General features: G+C 37.7%; 2 protein-coding genes across 4 annotated transcripts in view; one reads left to right on the top strand and one right to left on the bottom strand.

Annotated features, from left to right (window-relative positions):
- INO80 (INO80 complex ATPase subunit) overlaps positions 1-24,457 on the bottom strand; it is a 132,234-nt gene that overhangs the window by 51,592 nt on the left and 56,185 nt on the right. For all 3 annotated transcript variants that reach the window (XM_059057995.2, XM_059057994.2, XM_059057993.2), the window contains exons 15-24: positions 21,166-21,225; positions 20,582-20,724; positions 19,353-19,437; positions 18,263-18,380; positions 17,253-17,338; positions 14,041-14,208; positions 13,677-13,810; positions 12,592-12,659; positions 11,761-11,854; positions 10,817-10,988 (exon numbers count right to left, since the gene is read on the bottom strand). In XM_059057995.2, coding sequence (XP_058913978.1) covers positions 10,817-10,988; positions 11,761-11,854; positions 12,592-12,659; positions 13,677-13,810; positions 14,041-14,208; positions 17,253-17,338; positions 18,263-18,380; positions 19,353-19,437; positions 20,582-20,724; positions 21,166-21,225 — 1,128 coding nt within the window. The remainder of the gene's footprint in view (positions 1-10,816; positions 10,989-11,760; positions 11,855-12,591; positions 12,660-13,676; positions 13,811-14,040; positions 14,209-17,252; positions 17,339-18,262; positions 18,381-19,352; positions 19,438-20,581; positions 20,725-21,165; positions 21,226-24,457) is intronic.
- Positions 9,427-9,817, top strand: LOC131753141 (large ribosomal subunit protein eL42-like). Its single transcript, XM_059058095.2, has one exon. The coding sequence runs from the start codon at positions 9,437-9,439 to the stop codon at positions 9,755-9,757; it is 321 nt and encodes a 106-aa protein (XP_058914078.1). The 5' UTR covers positions 9,427-9,436; the 3' UTR covers positions 9,758-9,817.

The raw sequence follows: 24,457 nt of genomic DNA on the forward strand, positions 1-24,457 counted from the left end.
CTTTTTTTTGACTGTGCTGTGTCTTAGTTACGGCCTTCGGGATCCTTTTTAGTTGAGGCATGCAGGATCTAGTTCCCTGACCAGGGATCAAACCTGGGTCCCCTGCACTGGGAGCACAGAGTCCTAACCACTGGACCACCAGGGAAGTCCTGTATATTTTAAATAGCAAAATCTGAAATACCCTCAATATCTATGAGTTAGTTGGCTCACTAGAGTTGTAGAGTATATAAAGCTTTCAACACATACAATGCCTAAGCAGACCATAACCATGGCAACAGTTTCACTAAGACTGGGACAGGAAATGAAATTAATGCTGGTACTGTTTCTGCCAATTATCATTTTTAACATAGTATTTAACTGGACACAGTATAAAATCTGTTTTGTCTCTCCAAAATATGGCTAAATGGTGTATTTCCTACAGATTCTGGTTTTTGTCTTTATTCTTCTAAACAAAATAAGATTAAAAAGAAAAAAAATTCGTATGTGTGAGACTTGCACTTATCTAACCCTTGTAAAACTGTACAAGAAAGGAGCTCTGGTCAGAGCCTACAGTGGGGAGGGAGGTGTGTGAGAATGAATTCATAAGATTTTTTAACTAAATGCTATTCCTTCTTGAACTCATCACCAGTAAAGCAGGGTAGAGAACAATGAGGTTAAGAGGACAACACAGAATCATGCTGGCTTTTGTTTTACAAACATCACAAGAAAAGGAAATATCAGAAAAGCATTCATGTCAAGTAAGAGATTTTAAAAGGCCCTAAACTTCATTCAAAGTACCCTGTCATCTGATCCATGTCCTTAGCCTAGTTCCTAGTTCCTCGATGTTTTTGTACCATCCCAAAGCCAGCATTATGAGAATGGTACTTCCTTGAACTCTGTAACACAGAATTCAAATTTAATATTCACTGCAGGGTAAGAAGAAGAGTTTTATAGGCACACGCAGTTGGGGGAAGAGCTTCTCACTGTTCAGATTCATTCACATCCATGGGTGGCAAGGAAGATGAGAGGATTGGGTTAGACTGCTGAATATAACTCAGGTAGTATGTGATTTAAGATAGCTTACCAAGAACAAGATGACAACATGTAGGTAAGTCAACATTCATTAACTATCTCCTCAGAGGAATAAGAACAAAGCCTTCACCTTGATCTGATCATAGGAAGCTGTATTTAGGAGACAGGCTGCTGGAACAATACCTACTACTTTTTATAAAACAAATGAAGGCGCAGAAGAGAACAGAATGAAGGGCTTCCTGCAGTAAGAGGATAAAGGCGAATATGGAAAAATTAATTCAAAGTTAATCTGGTAACTCCAAAGGAATTTTACTCAAAATTATTTTTGAATAGTACAAGAGAAAGAATCCTGGCACTTGCTTCCAATTTTAGCATTTCCCCTTGTCTCTTCTCTCAGGTTTGTCTGATTGAGAATAATCCCCAACTTTCCTTTTGAGACTGATCTTGAACATGGAAGCCGGATTCATGTTCTCCCATCAAAACACTAAAACATAAATTTGTGTTTACTTTGCATATTAAACAAGGCTACTCTACTTCACAGTATCACAAAAGAAAGCAAAACAAGGATTTGGAGAAACAGCATCTCTTCAGCATTATGTTTACAAATAATCAAAGTTACACAATCAGAACTAAGTTGGCAAATCAAATGAAAATGCAAGATACAGAAAAAAACAGAGCTTGCAATGAAAAAAATTTGCTCACAAGGAGTTAGGGTTTATGAGCAATGAATTCCAGTTGAAGATGAATGGCACATATTATACTGCATTTGCAGTAGCTAATAAAACTGAACAGACAGGTAACATGGAAAGAAAGGAGAGGTGACACCAGCATCCCCCTTCCAATTTAAGAACTTTCATAGTGTCACAGTCAGGACCCATCTGTCGCCTAAGCCAAAATCTCAGAACAGGGAATACCAAAACAAACGTGGTAATGACGTAACTAATACAAAAGGCATTGAGGCTCCTCCTTGCTCTCTCTGTTGAATCACCCACTCTGGGGGAAGCCAGCTGCCATGCCATGAGGACACTGAAGCAGCCCCATGGAAAAGTCCACACATGGAGAAACAGAGTCCTCCAGCCAACAGCCAGCATCAACTTAACCAGGCATATAAGTGAGCTAACATGGAAGCAGAAACTATGGCTGCAGTCAATCTTTCAGGTAACTGCAACCCTAGCTGATATCCTGACTGCAACTTCATAAGATTTTCTGAGTCATAATCACTTACCTAAGCTGCTCCCAAGTTCTTAACCAACATAAACTATGAGATATTAAAAATGTTCATTGTTTTAAGCTGATAGATTTGGGGGTAATTCGTTATATAAGTATAGATAACTACTACAGGGGCTAATATCCACAACTGACACCCTTTTTGAAGATGTCTAAAAATTAGCTTCTTTCTGCTGGTATATTTCTCACTCCCAAGAAATGCCTCTCGTTCTCAGCTCAAATGCAGGGCAAAAATAACTAATGTGCAATAAACTCAATGCATGATCAAACAAATTAGCAATGCCACCCATATTTCCCAACCTCCAAGGAAAAGTTAGAACTCTTCACAAAATTTTATTTTAAATACAGAGGAAGACTATACTTCTAATTTTAGGGTGGAGGACATTCCCTCAGATAACAAAACACAAAGTTCCAAAGGGAAAAACAACACTAATACAATGCACCAAGACTTACTAAGTCATTCAGTAAACATTTATTTAACCTTGTAAGTGCAAGGTGCCTAAAATAACCCAACCACAAAGACAAGAGGGACTATGTCCAAACATCTAAATTCTGTTCTCACACTTGGGGGGAAAACAGAAATGAAGAAAAAAAAGAAAGAAAAAAAATGACAGAATTGTGGGGTTTTTCTGGTCCTGCCATGCAGCACGTGGGATCTTAGTTCCCCGACCAGGGACTGAACCTGTGCCCCCTGCACTGGAAGAGTGGAGCCTTAACCAATGGACCACCAGAGAAGTCCAAAAATGACAGAACTATTTAACAGCACTTTTTTTTTTTCATGTTAAGCTTGGTTTCAGTCTTTCTGGACATTGTAAAATATTCTTTGTATTAGAGAAGTATCTTTCTATTAATTATAGAGCTCCTACCTGTATTCACTGGTTTTCTACCATACAAAAAGGGTAGTTAACCACTTTTGCATCCCCTATCAATCATCTTTCTTGCATGTTTGATTTCCCTCTTAGCTGCCTTTTCTTCCTTTTTCATCTTCAAATCTGAGTCTCCTCTCTCTTACAAACTCAGCTTTTAGTTAAAACCAACTGTCTCTCCTGAAATGTCTTCCTATTCTTTTTAACTGTCACACTTCATTACCTATTTCCTAACCAGAATCTTTCTCCTTGTAAATCCCTGCACCTGGGCCTTCTCTGTTATATCTGCACTCATAACATCAAAGAGCTCCTAATCTCATTCCTAAGTGTTTACTTTAAACTTGATATAGAATTCAGCACTCCCTCTGAATCCTCTCTTGAATTCCGGGTTTTGGAAGTTATTCCTTCACTGCCAATGCTCATCCATATCCAAATCAATCAGAGTCCATTCACCCTTTCTTCACCATCTTTTGGTTACAACTATTTCTGTTGGGTCCTTTGTACCTGATACTTGGAACTTTAGTTTAATATCCTCCTTAACACGGATTCCCACATCCAATCTTTCCTGTTATCACACTCTTGAGATTAGTCATCAAGTACCAATGGCAGAGATCCCCACTGATGTGCTGTAATGACTTGAATGATTTAACAGCCTTCCTAAACCCAACTACCCGATTATTCCTTCCCATGGCTTGACAGCAGCCACCAAAACTTTATTCCCCCAGGATTACAACTGTAGCATCTATTGAAGAAAGTGAGCCAAAAAAGGGCTGAAACTCCTGGTTTAGTATCTAAACCCCAATAGATTGGCATTCAAAGATTCCTTGGGAGAAAAGGTGACTTACCTTTCTGGCCTTTTTTCTCACTACTGCTCTGTATTTTGGTTCAAATCTTCAACTTGGAAAATCCTTCCTTCTACCCAGGTCCCTACCACTCAAGATCCAACTTAAACAATAGCATTTCTATAAGAGTTTTTTGTCCATTTTAACCTTAAGTGATCTCCTATCCTGAACTTTACACCACTAATCATCTACCATTATTTTGGCAGTTAATTGTGTTTTCTTTCAACTCTGATCTTGAGTCATTTCTATCTTTAAAGTCCTTTTAACTTTGTGCATGTCTTTTTACTATATACATGAATGAGTTTTCAAACCAGAAAATAAGAGACCATGACTGCTAACATACCTTGCCCACAATAGGCACTGATGCGTGACAGGTTTGTAAACAACATTAATTACATGTGCTTTTTCTCTGTGGGAGTAGACTGACACTGGGAGGAGGCTATTATGAAAGACCATTAGAAAAACCCCAACCCTTAAGCCAAGATCACATTCATTCACTGAACGTGAATTCACATTCATTCATTCATTCACATTCAACCACTGGAGATTCAGTCAGTCAATAAGCTCTTCTGACATACATACAAATTAATGGACCCATTCACTCAATCCCATTGGCCTTTGGGATCAAACAAGTGAAAATGGCAGGAGAGAAAGAGTGAAGAGTGTATGGAAAAAACAGAGTACTTTCTCCAGTAAATAGTGTGTCCTCCCCTCTTAACATTCCTTACTCATTTAGGCTTCTTTTACTGCCTGGATCAGTGGTCTCCAAAGAAATTACATGCAAGCTTCACAATGTAAATAATATTAATATGCTATTATTTATGTATCATTTTAAAAGAAATAATGCATAGGTATTGGCAAAATGGATAAAGAATGTTTTAATAATGGGGGACATAATCAAAAAACATGGGGCTACTGGCATTGCTGAAAATTCGAGTTTAAACTATAATAGATAAGCTGATTCAAAATTTACATGAAAATGCAGAAGGCCAAGAACAGTGAAGGCAATATTGAAGAAAAACAAAGCTAGAGGACCGGTGCTACCAGTTATCAAGCCTTATTATGAAGCTATAGTTATTAAGATAAAGTGGTACTGGTCAAGGATAGACAAATGGACTAATGGAACAGAACAGGGTCTAGAAACAGACCCACACATATACAGCCACCTGTTTGACAGAAGTGATGCTGCAGTGCAACAAGGATGGTCTTTTCAACAAATGAAGTTGGGTCAAATGGATATGGATATCTGTATGTAAAAAAATGACAACCCGTAACACAGACTGAAAACCCAGTTTCTTGTAGATCCGAACGGTAAATCAAAACAACCTTTGGAGAAAAACAGAATTATATTTATGACCTTGGTAAAGGCAAAGATTTCTTCAATAGGACACAAACAATGCTAACGATTCAACAGAAGACAATATTTAGAGTGATAAAGTAAGCTACAGAGTAGAAGACATCTGCAATACATAAAGAACTACAAAACACCACAAAAAATACAGACAGACTAACAGAAAAATAAGCAAGGGTCTCAAATAAGCATTTCATAAAGGAGGTTATCCAAATGGCCAATGAGCATTAGAAAAGGTACTCAATATCATCATTCATAAGGGAAATATAATTTAAAGCCACAGTGAGATACTACCACATAGAAGGACTAAAATGAACAGAAAAAGCAATGTCACATTCTGGCAAGGACATGGAGCAACTAGAACCTCTTATACACTGTTAATGGGAATGAAAATGGGCACAACTGCTTTAGAAAACTGTCTGGCATAACCTATTAAAGATAACCATACGCATACCCTATGACCCAGCAATTTGACTACTAGATATATATACCTCACAAAATACATATGAATTTTCATTAAAAGGTGTATACAGTAATGTTCACAGCAGCACTATCTGTAATAATAAAAACTATAAGCCACCCAAATATTTGCCTATAGTAACTTACGGGGAGGACACTGAGGAGGAACAATGAATGGAAGTGGGCACAAAGGGGCCTGTGAGGTAGAGTTCTGACAGTGTTTTGTGAAGTTATCAAGCTTTATGTACACTTATGATTTGTGCACTTTCCTATATGTATGTTAATATCTCTAGAAGAATAGCCAAGGCAATAAGAAAAAGGCTTACATTTTAAAAATATATTATATCTATTATTTCTTTCTGTCTCTCTAATCTCCTTGGCCTGTTGTCTACTAAAGGAAAGCAAATGGTCATATTTTCAGAATCAACTCAGCTGCTTCTTAGACTCATGAATTCAAATGGTTATTAATTAATTTCATTAGAAAAAAAATTTTAACTCTCTAATAATTGATTAGGGTACTGGTTATCATTTCCAAGTTTTCTTCCTACCTCCTCAAGCTTTAAAGATGGACCCACATTTATATGTCAGTCCTTTTCTAATCTTTCAAGACTTTTCTTGGTCTTCCTGAGGTTCTAATTCACCATATGAATGATAGCAAATACCTCTCAAGTCATATTTTTAGGACATTTGCTAAAACTAGTAAGCACAATTTTAAGTTTGTTTTCTGTGAAAATAAAAAATTTTCTGATTCCACAGCAGTAGCGTCCCTGTATAAGCAAACGTATCTTCCAAAGGATCTGTAAATTGTATTAATAATGCCAGAAGTATTTTTGTAGATTTCAATGACAACAAACAAGTCATGTCAGGAAAAGGCACAAAGCATATACATGATGAATTTATCCCACACAAAGCAACAAAAAGAATCCAAGACCTTGTATCTAAATCCAACCATCAAATCCAAACATCAGCAAGACAGATTATTATCACATTTAAGTCTCACCACTGCTGTCCATACTTGAAGAGTTACCTTTGAAAAAAGATTCATTTTTGTCAATCATATTTTTGTGAAAAACTGTAAACTGGCAGGATTACAGCAGACCATGAAATCTGGAAGTGTGTTTCTGATGTGTGTATGTACGCTAAAATATCATGCATCTTAAGTTTTGGAAATCTGTTGTAAAGGATTAGGTGTTCAAAATTTCCTTCTCTATCCTTCTTTGCAAAACAGACAATGTAATATTCTCTAAAATACTTCTTGAATAAGAAAAACTCAGTTCGGGACTTCCCTGGTAGCACAGTGGTTAAGAATAAGCCTACCAGTGCAGGGGACACAGGTTTGAGCCTTGGTCCAGGAAGATCCCACATGCCACTAAGATCCCACACACAGCTAAGCCAGTGTGCCACAACTACTGAGCCTGTGTTCTAGAGCTTGCGAGCCACAACTACTGAGCCCGCATGCCACAACTACTGAAGCCCACGCGCCTAGAGCCCATGCTCTGCAACAAGAGAAGCCACCGCAATGAGAAACCCGCGCACCGCAATGAAGAGTAGCTCCCGCTCACCGCAACCAGAGAAAGACCATGCGCAGCAAGGAAGACCTAACGCAGCCATAAATGGAAAGGAGGAAGGGAGAAAGAAAGACCGAGTTTGGAGAAATCAGTGTGAGAAACAGTACAACAGTGGTAATAGGCATATTCTAACAAAGCCATTCTTGGGGGATAGTTCTCATAATAAACTACTTTGCTCAAGTTTGAATCAGGTTTTTTCAAAATTACTTAACTTTATTTATATTATCTCTGAATAGTAGGGATATAACAGGGGTATAACCTTGATCACTACTACATGTCAGGGTAACTCTACAATGAAATGTGCATGCTGCTCTCTGAGTGACTTCTGGTGATCTCTTTCATGTTCAGAAAGTGAGACCTTCCTTAAGTCCCAAAATGTCAGTTTCTTTCCTTTCTTACTATTGAAAAGAATGATCCAGAATCTTTCTATATGGTGACTTTCTTTACCTAGTCCCCTTGCTATTCTAATATCATGCAGTCACTGAATGCTGTATTTTTCAAACTGTGAGTAGTAGGGTCATGAAATCATTTTTTAGTAGGTTTCAACTAACATTAAGAAAAACAAATAAAAGGAAAAAACTGTGCACTGACGGAGGGTAAATACTGTTTCGTGAATATTTTGTCTTAAAAATTTATGGATGTGTAATATTTATATATGTATGTAATATCTGATATATCTACATAACTACAGGTGGTGTAAAATATTGTGAGTCATGGTCAGACTTCAAAAGCCACAGATATAGGGCTTCCCTGGTGGCGCAGTGGTTGAGAATCCGCCTGCCGATGCAGGAGACACGGGTTCGTGCCCTGGTCCGGGAAGATCCCACATGCCGCGGAGCAACTAAGCCCGTGAGCCATGGCCGCTGGGCCTGCGTGTCCGGAGCCTGTGCTCCGCAACGGGAGAGGCCACAGCAGTGAGAGGCCCGCATACCGCAAAAAAAAAAAAAAAAAAAAAAAAAAAAAAAAAAAAAAAAAAAAGCCACAGATATAATGGGCTTTATTATATTTTTATTGTTACACATGGAGCTTCAACAAAATGATTCTTCATTCAGAACCCAGTCTAACCTTTAAGGCTAGATATAATGTAAAGATTATTCTGCTTAGTTGAAAGCAAATATTTCTTAGAACAGATATATCAATCAACTCTGGAAAGATACATTGGTATTTCAACATACATATTTTGGAGATAAGGATGGTGAGACCAAAAGCAGAACAGCATCTCTACACATACCTGATTAGCTTTCAGCTACCTGTGGCTCAGTAACTCGGTGTACATTCTAAGCCACTACAAGAGCAAAGGTCTATCTATAACATAAAATAAAAGTAAAGAAGAGGACATGGAAGTGAATCTAACTATGGAAAAAATAGTTTCACATAAAGCATATTGCCCACATCTAAATTTCTCAGGAAATTAATTGATATAAGAAGGACCTCACTGAACAGGTGCTCTGAACACACTACTGTATTTTCATAAAGCAGAAAACTACAAATAAGTGATGCATATCTTTCAGTGTTAAGTAAGATGCAGGTATCTACATAATAGAGCATAAAAAACCCCTGGGAGAATGGTACACTCTGTACCAAAAATAAAACTAGTAAAAAAAATTTTAACTGTAGTAATATAGAGTACCAAATGTAAGGAAATTGGTCTACAGAAGTTAAGCAACTCTTCATTAGACATATCAGTTTTCACCATAGGAAGTCACCTTGCCAAACTGACTATATTATTCCAAACAGGCTAGAACCCAATTCTATTCTCCTTCTGCATTAACGATCTTATCTTCAGAGTCCAAAAAAGTATATGGAGCAATGCTTGAGAAACCAACTGGGAAAACAGAAGAAAAGGAAATCATACGGGTTCTTCAGTATACAGGGGGCAAATAACCAGATGCAGCCAAAGAATATCCTACATTCGATAGTTGTATGACTGATGACACATAAAATTTTCTAGAGGATACAAAGAAAAAGTTCTACCTTCTAAACTTTTAATCTAGTTGAAGAACTATAACATATAACATACAAGTCTCTTATCAAAACTCTCCAGTGTTATACCCATTTCATTCAGAATAAAACCCAAATCCTGCTTTCCGTGCCGACAGCGCTCTCGCAAACATGGTGAATGTTCCTAAAACCCACTGGACTTTCTGTAAGAAGTGTGGCAAGCACCAACCCCACAAAGTGACACAGTACAAGAAGGGCAAGGATTCTCTGTATGCCCAGGGAAAGAGGCGGTATGACAGGAAGCAAAGTGGCTATGGTGGGCAGACTAAGCCAATTTTCCAGAAAAAGGCTAACACTACAAAGAAGATTGTGCTGAGGCTTGAATGTGTTGAGCCGAACTGCAGATCTAAGAGAATGATGGCTATTAAGAAATGTAAGCATTTTGAGCTGGGAGGAGATAAGAAGAGAAAGGGCCAAGTGATCCAGTTCTGAGCTTCATATTTTGTTTTGTTATGAAGACAATAAACATTTGAGATTGTTTAAAAAGAAACAAAAAAACCCGCAAATCCTTAGCATTAACTTATGAGGCCTCACATGATCTGAATCTGTACCTATCACCTATCACTTATTTCCTATCCCTTTTCCCCTTACCTACTATACAATGGCAAAAGGTTATATGAAAAAGTGCTCAACATCATTACTTTCCATGGAAATGCAACTGAAAATCACAAATTCAAAAAAAAATGGGCTGACAATACCAGGGGTAGGCAAGATTTACAAGAATAAATCTCTCACATTGCTGGTGGGAGTTTAACTTTGAAAAACCATTTTGGAAAAATGTTTGGCAGTGGGAACTAAATCTAAACATATGTAAACATGATGATACAACAATCCCATTTAGTTGCATGCTGCAACTAAGACCTGATGCAGCCAAATAAATAAATAAAAACAGTAGATTAATAAATTGTAATTAGAAACAGACAATGGAACACGTCATAGCATTAAAAAAGAATGCTACAGTGCAACATGGATGAATCTTACAGACATAATAATTGAGGGAAAGGAGCCAGACACAAGAGTACACACTGGATCATTCCATTTACACTAAGTTCAAAAACAGGGCAAAATAATCTGGGATGATAGCAGTAGAATAGAGATTACCTTTATTTGTTGGTTTGTTCTGAACTAGAGGTTTCAAATGGGAAGAAGTATGAGGCAGACTTCTGGGTGCTGGAAATATTCTATACCTTAATCTAAGCAGTTGTAACACAAGTGTATACACATGTATAATTTCAAAGAGTTGTACACTTAAGATCTGTGTACTTCACAGTAAAGTTATATACAAAACATATATTAAATACACACACACACACACACACACACAAAATGTCTATTAAGTGATTATGTAATAAGCTGTAACACTACACTGCTCCCACTCCTCTGGTAATTTTTTGGCTCCCTCAGGTCTTCATTTACTTTATTACTTTTATTGATTCAAAGAAAAGGGAAGGGAGTACTACACAGATAACTGATGTTAAAATAATTGCTTACCTTTAATAAAGGGCAGCTGGAAAGGTTGGGAAAGGAGAGTGGAAAATTAACCCCAAGAAGGAAATCCTTGTTTCTCAGATATTTCTGCTGGCTCTCCCCTTCTGGCTCTCCCCAGGAGCGCAGCTGATGGAGCCTGTAGGAGGCTTTCAGAGACAGGAAAAGAGCTAACCATCTGAAACAAACCACAGCAGACATGCTTATTCAATGCTCCATGGAGGGCTGAGGGTAGTTCATAGCAGCGAGGAACCTTGTCTCTCATTAACATGTCTCCTTTGAAATCTTGAACATTTTAGACACAGCTCTTTCCTACTTTCAGATAAAGCTATTTCACACTGTTGTTCTATAAGTTCTATCTTTGGCATGAATTGGTTTGCTACTATGAAAACGAAAATCCTCTGTAAAGCTCTTCTCAGTATTAAGGAATATTCAACTCTATCACAAAAACTGTCATAAAAAACATCCTCATACTAAGGAGACAGCCTCTCCTAATAAGGTCACTATTTTTTACACAATACAAAGTAATAAATAAAGTAAAAGCCATTATTCCAAAGAATAAGAAAAGAGAACTAAGTTTCCCTGAATACGTAAGGCAGGCTATGCTGCAATCACTACTAACTCAAAGAGTCATCAGTCATCATTTGCCCTGTAGAAACAAATAAAACAAAATAGTCTACTTAGAAATTAAGAAGAATTGAAGACCTTCTGGTAGCATTTGGGAGAAGAGCCTAAATAGTTTTTATTAAGGTATATCATGAAGCATCATGCAATTATTAAAGGATCAAAAGTATGATTTCCTTATAAAAATTTTAATTCTTAACAATACAAAAAGAATGAGAGGCTCTGTAAGATGATATAATAGTAAATATTTAATTTCACAGTATTCAACCTTCGCCCCTGGTTTATTCCCAACTGCTCTCTCATCAAACAATGAGCAAACTTCTCACCTGGCCAAAAGTCCCTGAAGCATGAGGTTTGCCATTTCAGCTGGAGATACATCAATAAAGCGAAGGAAAGAGAAACAGCTTTCTTCATTAACACCTGGAATATCAAAGGACAAAGTTAAACCCAACAGAAAACCAAGAAGCAATACTCAACTAAAGCCTGCTGAACTGCTGAATTTTGACTTAAGAATCAAAAACTATTCTAAAGGTTCCAATACAGCCACTTTGATATAAGATAGTGTGTCATATTTTTGTACTACAATCATAAGTAGAAGAGGCAGACCTATGAAATATGGCCTATAGGGGCCAGAGTGGAGTTGGCTCATCAGTTACCTCTGGGGTTTTGGATCCTTGGCTAACTGCCTTCCTCTTTTTATTGTGCCAGGAAAAAAAAAAGAAAAGGAAAACACAGAGGTGAAAAATTCTGAACCTCTGCCTTAATACTTTGGACAATGCTCAAAGTTGAGCAGCTTCCTTTCCTTAAACTAAGGAGGAGGAACCTAAGAGTCCCACACTAACAAGAGTCCTGCATTGTCTCTATCACACCTCTATTCAAAGGGTATAAGAAATTCTTAAGAGGCAGGTATAAAATAAAGATGGAAGGTCAGTCAAAATGGAAAACAATTAATAAAAAAATTTTTTATTGCTTCCTGTTATAGCCAAAAAGACTAGCATCTATAGATGAAGACAACTAATTTACTTAAATCTTATCAAGACTTTATAAATAAAGGCCTAGCATTCAGGCAAAGCCACTACTAGTTCCAACTCAGCAAAACAAAGAGCATCCTGATAAATCCTTGGCATACTTTCCTTCTCAAACATCAAAACACCTACCTTTTCTGTGAAACAGAGACTGCTGGATATAGTCTGGTGCAAATGGAGAAAGAAGAACCCTTAACCACCTGTAAAGTAAGTAAATAAAATAAATCCAAACCCAAATATAAGTATCAGGAACTTAACTAAACTGGAGGTTCCAAACTAAAAGAATCATTTAAGGTTTGAAACTGTTTCTACTTCTGAGAAGTTTGTTGCCAGACAAAATCATAACATATATGTCAGAAAGTACTAAGTACTTAATAAAGATAGTAGATTATAATACAAGTTCAAAGTGGTCTCATTTTATTTCAGAGAAGCACAATTCTACCACTGCAAGTTGCTATATTAAACAAAAAGGATTACAACTCTGGTCTGTTTCCCCCTGCCCATCTAGTTAAGTATTAGCCTGGAGCTATCACAGACAAATAATTCTTAAAATTAAACCCAAGAAATGTGTCTCAATTTCCGTAACATCAGGCTAGATGTTGTTGATGATTATTTTGCAAGTACTGTTTATATTGTTTCTCTACAGAAAGAGTGTTCTAAATCTATGGTTCTCAAGTGCAGGTGTGCACAAGAATCCTTTGGGAGCTTGTTAAAAAATCCAAATGCCAGGGCCACCCTCACTTGGAGATGCAGAATGTACATAGCTATTTTCTGAATGGAAATAGTTTCTAGCATATTACCATTAACGATCACTTCACTTTTACCAAATCTGTGATTGCTGATTCTGGGAAGAAGATAAATTTGATTAATTTGAAATCCAATCAGTTCTTCCACAAGTGCTATTCCAAGCGTGAAATAAACCATCACAAAGCAATTTCAGTACTGAGGCAGAGACATTTGCCGATCTCTCTTGGTACAAGTACATATTTGCACACAGGTGCACATTCCTCACTCAGAAAGGCAACTGGAAGTGCCAGTTAAACTCTTGATAGTGCATAGATCCTACCACAAGATCCCTCAACAAACAGTTGTCCACCCATTGCTTAAATACTTCGTTGTTGTGAAACTCACTCTCAATTAAATTTATTTACTAAGCCACAAAACCCCAAATTATACAAAAACACTCTTAGAGCAAACAGATATTAATATTTGCTCACCTGTCTCGTGAATGGTTGAAGACCCTGATCTGTCCATAACGGTAGATAAACTTTGAAATCTGGTATGGCTTTAGGGAAATATGAAATGGAGACCAAGTTTCTTGTCGTTCAAATAACTCTGGGTGATTACACACCTAACAGGAAAGGAAATGATAAGACAATATTGTCATATGCAGACATCACTCCATGAAAAATGATGGAGGAATCCCAAACCCTGCATGTTTACCTTTATGAATATATATTTTCCCATTTTCATCCTTTCTTAACTGCCTTTGTTTATTTGGCATCAAGGCAAGATAGAACCTTTTTCTTGAAGTAGGTTAATAATAAGGACAACTCCAAGGCAGCTGACCTAGGCTCTTACCTTCCTAAACTGCATGACCAGATTCATGAGGCTGCTGGTGGTTGTCTGTGCTTGCTGGGTAGAGCCCATAGAAGACTGCAATAAATCCTCAATGGAAATTTTGTTCTTTAGTGCCTGATATAGCAGCTTCTGTCGGCTGGTCAGTTGGCAATACATTAGAATCTCAATCTAAAAATCAATAAGGACATTTATATTTTGAAAACAGTTTGTAAGAAAACTCAGTATCAGCGTAAAGTTGGAAACTCATGCAAGGCAGATTATGATTGGAAAAAACAATATACATATCTCTAGAAACTCAGTATCTCTATAAACCTGTGATATGACTAATTATCCAGAAAAATGTGCCTTCTTTGACCCTCTTCCCTTGTCACTCACTCTACATGCTGTCCCTGGGCGACCTCTTCCATTTCTAATAACACCAACTACCGTCCATCACAGTGACTTAAAAATATATTTCCCAACATCCCCAGCCCAATATTTCCAACTACCTACCATAATAGCATCACTCAGAGTCTGCAGCAATTGCATTTGTGACATATCAGAAAAAAATTCTCTTTCACAATTTACTTAATTCATTAACAGCATTATCACTCAGTTGCCCAAACAGAAACTTCAGTCAGCTCTGATTTTTTCTCTCTCATACCCCATGTTCTATCATTTCCTAAGTCCCTCAACTCAACCTGGAAATCTACCTCTAACCACCTTTTCTGACCATTTCCATTGCTTTAACACAGAATCTCATCATATCCAATCTATACTGCTATTACTGTGGGAGCTTCCTGCCTCTAGTCTCTCCTGGTTTCAAGAAACTTTCCATACAAATCTTATAAGGTACTCAAACTGCTGAAAAACCTTCAATGTAAGTTACTGCCTATAGTAAAATATTAAAAATTCTCCTGTAGGCAGAGGCCTCCCATAATCTAACTCACCATATTATCCCAATCTCATCAAGTCCTCCTATATATATTAGCTACAACAGTCTGAATAATGTTTGCCAAACATGCTGCCTATTTGAATATTACTCTACCTTTGTTCACTCTTGTTGCTTAGCACCCCCTTCCTACCATATTTTCCTAGTAAATGCCAACTCATTATTCCAGATCTAGCTCACATGTCATCTCTGCTTTGATGCCTTCTCTAACCTTCCCTAATAGAACTACTCCCTTATTTATGTTCCCATTATATTTCACATAGATAATCATTGCATATCTTATGATACAGTACTAGCTATTTATGTATTCATCCCCCTTGGAAATCTGAACAGAACCTGGAAGCTGCATCGCTATGGACCAGCTGCTGGAAGACAGTAAGAGTTCAATAATACTGCTGAACTATACTATTGAACTATACTATAAATACTATTGAACTATACTATAAATACTATTATTTATTATATTATAAATAATATACTATTTAATAAAAGATTAGAAACATTACTGATGTTTAAGAAATTTATACTCTGCACAGTGGTTAAGAACCATATGTCTTCTGATCACCTCCCTAATGACCACTAAATAACAGACATTATGATATCGCTATTGTTTTTAAGCTCTTTCTGATATAAAAGCCTCAAGGATCCATTTTTTTATAAAGTATTTTCTTTCTATCAGGTACACCTCTGTGTAACACTGCTATTCAGTTAAAATCAGCCAGTTTCACAAAGCAGCCATAAAGATTTTTTTAAAAGGAAAAAAACAAAGGTACACTTCTATTCTTCTCTTTGAAGGTGTACATCTCCACCACAATCTTGTAAGAGAGTTACTAATTTCAGAATGATCCAGCCTTCTCGCAGTGACAGAGAATCACCTGATATTATCAAAAACCTGGAAAGATGCCTTTTATATAGACAGCAGAACTGTGAGGAACAGGTGCAATCTATGGGAGATGGGAAAATACCCCAAAGAACTGGGAACTGGGTGAAAAAAGAAGGAAGGAGAATATGGGGAAGATTCACAAGAGATAATAGAAAACTACAGAAGTCTGGTAAGATCCAAAAAAAGATTATTTATAAACCAAAATTACTGACTTTTTATGAGAAAAAATATTACAACCCAAAGCACATTAAACTTCTAAATCTATCTCTCAGTCTGCAGAAATACAGGAGACAGAGGAACATGTTAGACAACACCACAGTGATGCAACCAGCAAAATCCAGTATGTGGAAAAACTCTACAGGACAAACAACTCGGTTTCTTCAACAAAGAATTGCAAGGGGAGGAAAAAGTAGGGTGGGACTAAAAGATGCTTAAGAGACATAGCACCCAAATACTATGTGTTGACCTTGCTTGGATTCTGGTTTCAAAAACTGAATACTTTTTCAAAGAGAGCAAAAGAAAAAAGCATACACAAAGACAACTGGGAATATCTGAGCACTGACTGGGTATGTGATACTACAAAGAAATAACTGCCTTTTTTAGTAGGGATGATAATGATATGTGAATATGTATTTTAAAAAACACCAAATCGGGCTTCCCTGGTGGCACAGTGGTTGAGAGTCCGCCTGCCGACGCAGGGGACACGGGTTTGTGCCCTGGTCTGGGAGGATCCCACGTGCCACGGAGCGGCTGGGCCCGTGAGCCATGGCCGCTGGGCCTGCGCATCCAGAGCCTCTTTTAGAGACACCTATGAAAATATTTATAAATGAAACAAAAGACATCTGGGATCTGCTTCAGAATAATGTAGAGGGGTGAAAAATGGTCATGAGTTGGGCTTCCCTGGTGGCGCAGTGGTTGAGAGTCCACCTGCTGATGCACAGGACACGGGTTCGTGCCCCGGTCCAGGAAGATCCCACATGCTGCAGAGCGGCTGGGCCCGTGAGCCATGGCCACTGAGCCTGCGCGTCCAGAGCCTGTGCTCCGCAATGGGAGGGGCCGCGACAGTGAGAGGCCCACATACCACAAAAAAAAAAAAAAAAAAAAGCTCATGAGTTGATCATTTAAACTATATGGAGTTCATTATACTATTTTTTCTACTTTTGTAATGTTTCAAACTCTCCATAATAAAAAGTATAAAACAAAAAGAAGAAAAAATTATTACTTGCCTTCATTATTTGACTCATTTTAAGTCTTCTTTGACCCTCTCAAGTTTAAAGGTCTCCTATCAATCAAACTAATTACCCTTCAACTAAACATTTACCAAGGAATTTCTTTTCACCCTGGAACCCTAGGTTGGTGCCTATTAAGGCATAAACTCACAAGGTCTTCTTTCCTTACCTTGTCAGACAATTCATTTTCCACATCTTTCTTGATTCTCCTCAGCATAAATGGCTTCAAGATCATGTGTAAGCGAGAGAGTTGATCTGAAATGTTAGGAGCCCCACAGACAAATAATACATTATATCAATTTAACACAAACAAAAGAAATATCATGACCACCCTTCACTAAACCTTTCTAACACCTTTTGGCTTAATTATTCTCTAAAAGAAGACTGAAACAATCACAAGGAGGAAGCCAAGGGATCTGAACTTTCTACAGCACCTTCCTGGAGTCAACTGTGCAAATGCATTTTGCTCTCATTTACTCAAACCAGTTAAGGATGGCTTTATTTTTATTAGAATCCACCTTTAGAGTATTTTAGGAACATTCTATCAATAATAGGGTTCTCAGACAGGTCTAATGCAAGCTATCTGGGACTCCCAGTGTTCCCCCAAAATCATTTTTTCAAAGTATATCAGCAAATTAACAACATGCAGTATAAGAAATTACTTAAGGACTTTTCTAATAGTTAGTAGGTGGCACTTCATGTTATGTAATAAATACCTCATAACTCTCTTAAAATATTAGTCAAGAGGTAAAAAAAATTGATAAACAAGGTTAAAAAATGTTTACAGAAGAAACAAAACCTAATATATAGAGAAAATAACAAAAATTATCCTTTTAATATTTTCTGGTTTTATCACAGGCAAAAAGTCTTAACCCATTCCACAAAGAATATAAAAATTTTCAGGATCTATGTGGAAAATGAGGATTTCATAAGCCAAAATGTGAATTTTGCCTGTTCTGCCTTGATTAGTCAACACTATAGGAGCATCACCTGAGTTAGTACTTTTTGGACTCTTTTAAATATGCACAAAGCACATAATTATTTTAAAAGAGAAAAACCTTTTCTCTCAGATCCTTCTATGAATACCAGAAGAAAAATTCTTCACATACAAGAAAATACAGAATTATGTAGTTGCCTACACTAATAGGTAAAAGAATGAAAGTTCATAAAAGTACTCACTCTCATCTATGGCAGATTTGTTTTCGGCGTGGCTCTCAATGTCCTTGGAAAACCATTCATTAAATTCCTCATGTGAATCAAACAATGTTGGCATAATGAAATGCAGCAGAGCCCAGAGCTGGAAACAAACAAAAAGCAAAATAACTATAGAGCAACAAAACGACAGTATGTGAAGGCATGATGAGAGTTTGGAGAGAGAGAGAGTGAAGTTGCAGGTCTGTGTATCTGTGTCTAGGTGCATGTATACGTGTGAGTAAGTGAGAGAGAATGAGTGTGTAAGCACACTGCCTCATCAACCAACTCTAATTCTATAAGGTACTATAGCAAAATGTAACTATTTTTCAATTAATTTCCCACTGAAAGTCTGAAGGTTCAAGTCCTGCTCAGCTTGTGCAGTGAGCTAGTTTTAAAGATCTTATATAAAGATCCAATCCACAAATGAACACAGTCTGAGGCAGCATAACTTGCTAATAATAACTCTAGATCAGGGGTCACCAAATTATGCCTTATGGTGCCAAGTCTGGTCTGCCATCTATTTTTATAAATCAAGCTTTATTGGAACACAGTCACACCTATTCATTTATATATCATCTACAGCTGCTTTCATATTACAATAGAATGCTGAGTAGCTGTGCAGTGACTATACAGCCTATAAAGTCTAAATATTTATTATCTGGCTCTTTACAGAAAGTTTCCTGACCCCTTTTCTAGAAGATAAAATTATCTTCCTGAAAAAAAGAATTTTAGCTCCTCTCAGTGTCAAAGAATATCACCTTTTTATTCTAGTATAAAAATATCTCTGCATTAGATGAGTAGCATTCTTAATGTGATCACAATTTATTATATAAGTAACCAAGGAATAAAGAAATTTATTTGCCTTTTGCCAGAGAATAAGAAAATAGTAATGATGCCCCCCCAAAAGAAAAACACCACTTAGGGCAAGCCATGGTCAAATTCTTCCTTTTATGTGGGGATTGTAATTTATACAAAGCCGTACAACTCCAGGTAGGCATGGGCAAAGAATTTTATTCTGTGCTGGAACCACTCTGTTTAATGCAGACATAGAACTGAGGTCTTTACTAGTGCCTACCTCTGCCATGGTGTTCTGAATGGGGGTCCCAGTTAGCAAAAGCCGATTCCGACACTGAAACTGCAAGAGTATCTTCCAACGAACACTGTCCAGTAAGATGAATTACAAATTCCAAGTTAGCAGTAAATATTCACCCTATTGAGAACCCTTATTTCTAAAAATGTTTTTCAAAAAAATAACAAACACTCAAAATCAAGTATCAATACTCTACCATGAACACAATTGAAAAATATTACTCAACAAAGCTGACGAGAGGAAATTTCAAAGGAACTGACTCTGAAAACGTGGTATTAGGGTATACATTAAAAAAAGCCCTCGAATAGCAGAGTAGGATCCTTTCTGGCTTGATAAAAGTCCTCTACTACCTTTGGTCAGTTTTGTTGATACAAACCATATAATTATAAAGTATTATCTACAGTAGTAGGTTTTAAAATTATTACTCTATGCGCTTCCAGTGTGAGGTGAGAAGAAAACGCAAAGGGAGTCTACTGCTCCTGGCCACAAACCCACAAACATGCCCTACTTCAAAAGAGTAAAATATGAAATAATGCTCTTTAGAAGATGGAAAGTTCCATGGAAAATACCATCCTGCCAGTTAACATGGACTTCTAAGAAAGCCCTATGTGCTCACCAAGAGTTAATAAAAATCCAACAAACCCAAGGTCTAATACCACTGAGTAACACTTTACAGCCAAGCACTCATTTACTATTCAGTTTGGGAACTTAAAGGTATTAGAACATTTTAAACATGTAACTTCTAATAAAAGGATTCTTGGGCATCTAATAACCATTCAGGGACTAGGATAACCTTCATAAAACAGTAGAAGCTACAATCCACATAATGTAACATTCTACTTCCTACTAAGACCTCCTGTCTAAAATAATCCCTGAAGCAAAGAGCAGACACCCCTTCCTCCAGAGAAAATTTCCTTGAAGAACAAAAATCGGTTAAAATGCCATAATTATTGTATTGAATAGGGAGAAAAAAGTTGAGAAAAATCTTTATACTCTAAACATTAATATGCATATTCCATGAAAATGCAAAAGAGAATTTATGCCTTCTGATCAGATATATGGCTTATGCAGAGACCATAAGACCATATATAAGCCATATACCATGTTTTCAAATCTCTCTGATCTTCATTCACAAGTGTGTGTATATCAGATACACATATCTATGTATCTATATATACTCAGTCCACAGACTTTATTTCTATTACTCATGTTACCTGGAACTACTCTTGAGCGCCTGAGCCTCATCCAATACCATGTACTGCCACTTGACTCGCTGGAAATACTTTACATCCTGCACCACCAGCTGGTAACTGGTGATAACCACATGGAAGGGGGCATCCTGAGTGTAGAGGGTCTTCTGTAAACATAAGAGGGCAAGGGTGAAAAGAGATACCTAACAAGTCATAATAAGACAATGAGGAATGGAATTTATTTTCTAAGGCCAAGAAGTTTAAGATAGCTCTAAAGATATACTTCGCCAATGTAGGAGACGTGCAGTGAATTAAAAGCATAACTGTTTTTAAGGTAGTTATCTTAACCACAAACCTTGTTAAAAACTAGTCTTCAGCTTATTAAAGAAAAAAGTTCTTACTTTATCCTGGACTTGAAGTCCAGCTGATTGTCTATAACAGGAAAATCATTGTAAAAGAAAGAAAGTACACTTGCCTAGTGCCCAGAAACATATAAGAAGATTTTATGTAAGTGAAATTACTCAAATCAACTGGAGAAATAATGACTGCGCATATGTGTGAACATGTATATGTGTGTGTCGATGCATGTACAGTAAGCTGAAAGTTACCTGACTCCAGAACCTCCTGATAACTTTTCTATCATGAGGATTTCCCCAATATGGTAGCACCTGGAAAAAGGACCAATATACAGATTATTTCCTAGCAATAATCTTAAAAGTATCATCACAAATACGTTATTCAGAATGATTTTTTAAAAACCTAATAGAACGAATATAAGAGTTCCTCTTCTGTCACTGCTGCACTAGGTGCTGGACTAGCACTCCTCCTACTGACCAAGTTAAAACACAGATACAAAACATTTTTTTTTTTTTTTTTTTTTTCGGTATGCGGGCCTCTCACTGTTGTGGCCTCTCCCGTTGTGGAGCACAGGCTCTGGACGCGCAGGCTCAGCGGCCATGGCTCACGGGCCCAGCTGCTCTGCGGTATGTGGGATCTTCCCGGATCGGGGCACGAACCCGTGTCCCCTGCATCGGCAGGCGGACTCTCAACCACTGCGCCACCAGGGAAGCCCACAAAACATTTGTTTGAAGACATCAGAGCTACTGAGCCAGTGGAGAATTATAGAGCCCAGATCTAGAAAAGAGAGGAAAGCCTGGCACCTGGAACACGTTCCCCCTGTGGGTGCTGATCCTTCCTAAAAGTTCTAGTTGAGAGGCTAAGAAACTGAAAAGTTGTTTTTTTGTTTTTGTTTGTATTTTTTTGTAAAGAGACACAGGACCCACAAAACAAAAACTGTAGTTGAAGGAGGAGGGATTCTGATAACCACCCACCTCCCTGGCCTTAAGTTGGGAATCAAAAGATAGATACATACTGGTAGTAAAGGTAAACTATACATACACTTGCTTTATCAGGTACTGAATCCTGGTTTCAAATCATCTCAATTCCTGACTAGATTAAGGGGGCTTTGGATTATTATTGCCCCAGAAAAAAAATTACTATAGGCAAAAAAATCCACAACAAAACCCCAAACACACATTAATCCTCTCTCAGGAAGAAGAAAACAGTATCCAGAGCCCACAATTATCTCTACAATTTTTCCTACACAATGTCTGGCATTAAAACAAAACAAAACAAAAAAATCAGATACGGAAAGACTAGACCACAAAACTGAAAACCAACATGAAATGTAGATAAAAGAAACAAACCCACAGGAGATCTAGATAACAAAAATTTTAGAAACAGACTTTTAAAAAAATGCTAGTTTAGGGCTTTCCGGGTGGTGCAGCGGTTAAGAATCTGCCTGCCAGTACAGGGGACATGGGTTCGAGCCCTGATACGGAAAGATCCCACATGCCGCAGATCAACTAAACCCGTGAGCCACAACTACTGAGCCTGTGCTCTAGAGCCCGCGAGCCACAACTGCTGAGCCCGTGTGCCTAGAGCCTGTGCTCCACAGCAAGAGAAGCCACCCAATGAGAAGCTCATGCACCGCAATGAAGAGTAGCCCCCGCTCGCCACAACTAGAAAGAGCCTGCGTGCAGCAACAAAGACCCAATGCTGCCAAAAAAAAAAAAAAAAAAAAAAAAAAAACGCAAGTTTGTTCATTGAATTAAAAGATTGAGAATTTCAGTGGTATACTAGAAACTATAAAAGAATCAAAGGGAATTTTTAGAACTGAAAAAATATAATAATTAAAATTAAGAATTCAATGACGAGGGCTTCCCTGGTGGTGCAGTGGCTAAGAATCCACCTGCCAATGCATGGGTTTGAGCCCTGGTCCAGGAGGATCTCACATGCTGCGGAGCAACTAAGCCTGTGCACCACAACTGCCGAGCCTGTTCTCTAGAGCCTGTGTGCCACAACTACTGAGGCCCACGTGCCTAGAGCCCGTGCGCAGCAACAGGAGAATCCACTGCAATGAGAAGCCCATGCACCGCAACGAAGAATAGCCCCTGTTCGCCACAACTAGGGAGAGCCTGCGTGCAGCAACGAAGACCCAACACAACCAAAAATAAATAAATAGGGCTTCCCTGGTGGCTCAGTGGTTGAGAGTCAGCCTGCCGATGCAGGGGACACAGGTTCGTGTCCCGGTCCGGGAGGATCCCACATGCCGCGGAGCGGCTGGGCCCGTGAGCCATGGCTGCTGGGCCTGCGCGTCCGGAGCCTGTGCTCCGCAACGGGAGAAGCCCCAACAGTGGGAGGCCCGCGTACCATAAAAAAAAAAAAAAAAAATCCTCCCAGGTACAAAAAATAAATAAATAAATAAAACAAATTTATTAAAAAAAAAAAAAAAGTAGCTGGAGCGGGGAGAAAAAGACACATAACATACAGGAAAACAACCATAAGAAGTAGAACTGGAAAACACAGAACATCTTTAAAGTACAAAGATATTTTTAAACATTAAAAAAAAAAATTCAGTGACGAGTTTAACAGCAGATAGAATCAGTTGAAGGAAAATTAGTGAACTAGAAGAGAGGTCAGAAGGAAATATCCAGACTAAAGCATGGAGAAACAAAAGAACACAAAATTCAGCACTTTTTCTGTGATGTATCTAGGTGTGACTTTCATTCTTTTTATTGTTATGGGGCTCAAAGTGCTTCTAGAATCCGTAGCTTGATGTCTTTTGTTCTTTTGAAAAACGTCAGCCAAATGGAAACACAAATATGCAAGGAGGAATGAAGATCAATGAGCAATGAATATGTAATATGAATAAATCTAAGTAAGTTTTAAATGTATAAATAATAATGTCTTCTGGGGTTTAAAATATAAAATATATACAAAAACAACAGCATGTAAGTCTAGAGAAGGGGGATGTAGTTACAGTACTATACTAAGGTCTTTGTACTGTCTGGAAAGTATTAACAGTACTAATTTATATTACTTTTGAAAAAGTTAAGGGTGCATGTGATATTCTCCTGGGTATCTACTGAATAACAGAATGAATATATTATTAGCAAGTTTAAAAGGGGAAGAAAAAAAAGGAATGATAAAATCTAATCAATCCAAAAGGATTCAAAAGGGGAAAAAAGTAAAGCTGAACAGGTGAAAGAAGTAGAAAGCAGGGACTTCCCTGGTGGCACAGTGGTTAAGACTCTGCACTCCCAATGCAGGGGGCCCGGGTTCGATCTCTAGTTGGGGAAATAGATCCCACATGCATGCCGCAACTAAGGAGCTGGTGAGCCGCAACTAAAGTCCCCGCACTATCAAATAAATAAATAAATATTTTAAAAGTAAATACTAAAAAGCATAAACACAATAACAACCCTATTTAAAAAAAGAGGTAGAAAGCAAAGAGCAAGGCAGCAGATTTAAACACAATATATCAATAATTACATTAAAAGTAAGCACAGATATTCCAAATAAAAGGCACGAAATACACCTTATATGTAAGGATATAGA

This window comes from Kogia breviceps, chromosome 3, assembly GCF_026419965.1.
Source record: "Kogia breviceps isolate mKogBre1 chromosome 3, mKogBre1 haplotype 1, whole genome shotgun sequence".
NCBI lineage: Eukaryota > Metazoa > Chordata > Mammalia > Artiodactyla > Physeteridae > Kogia > Kogia breviceps.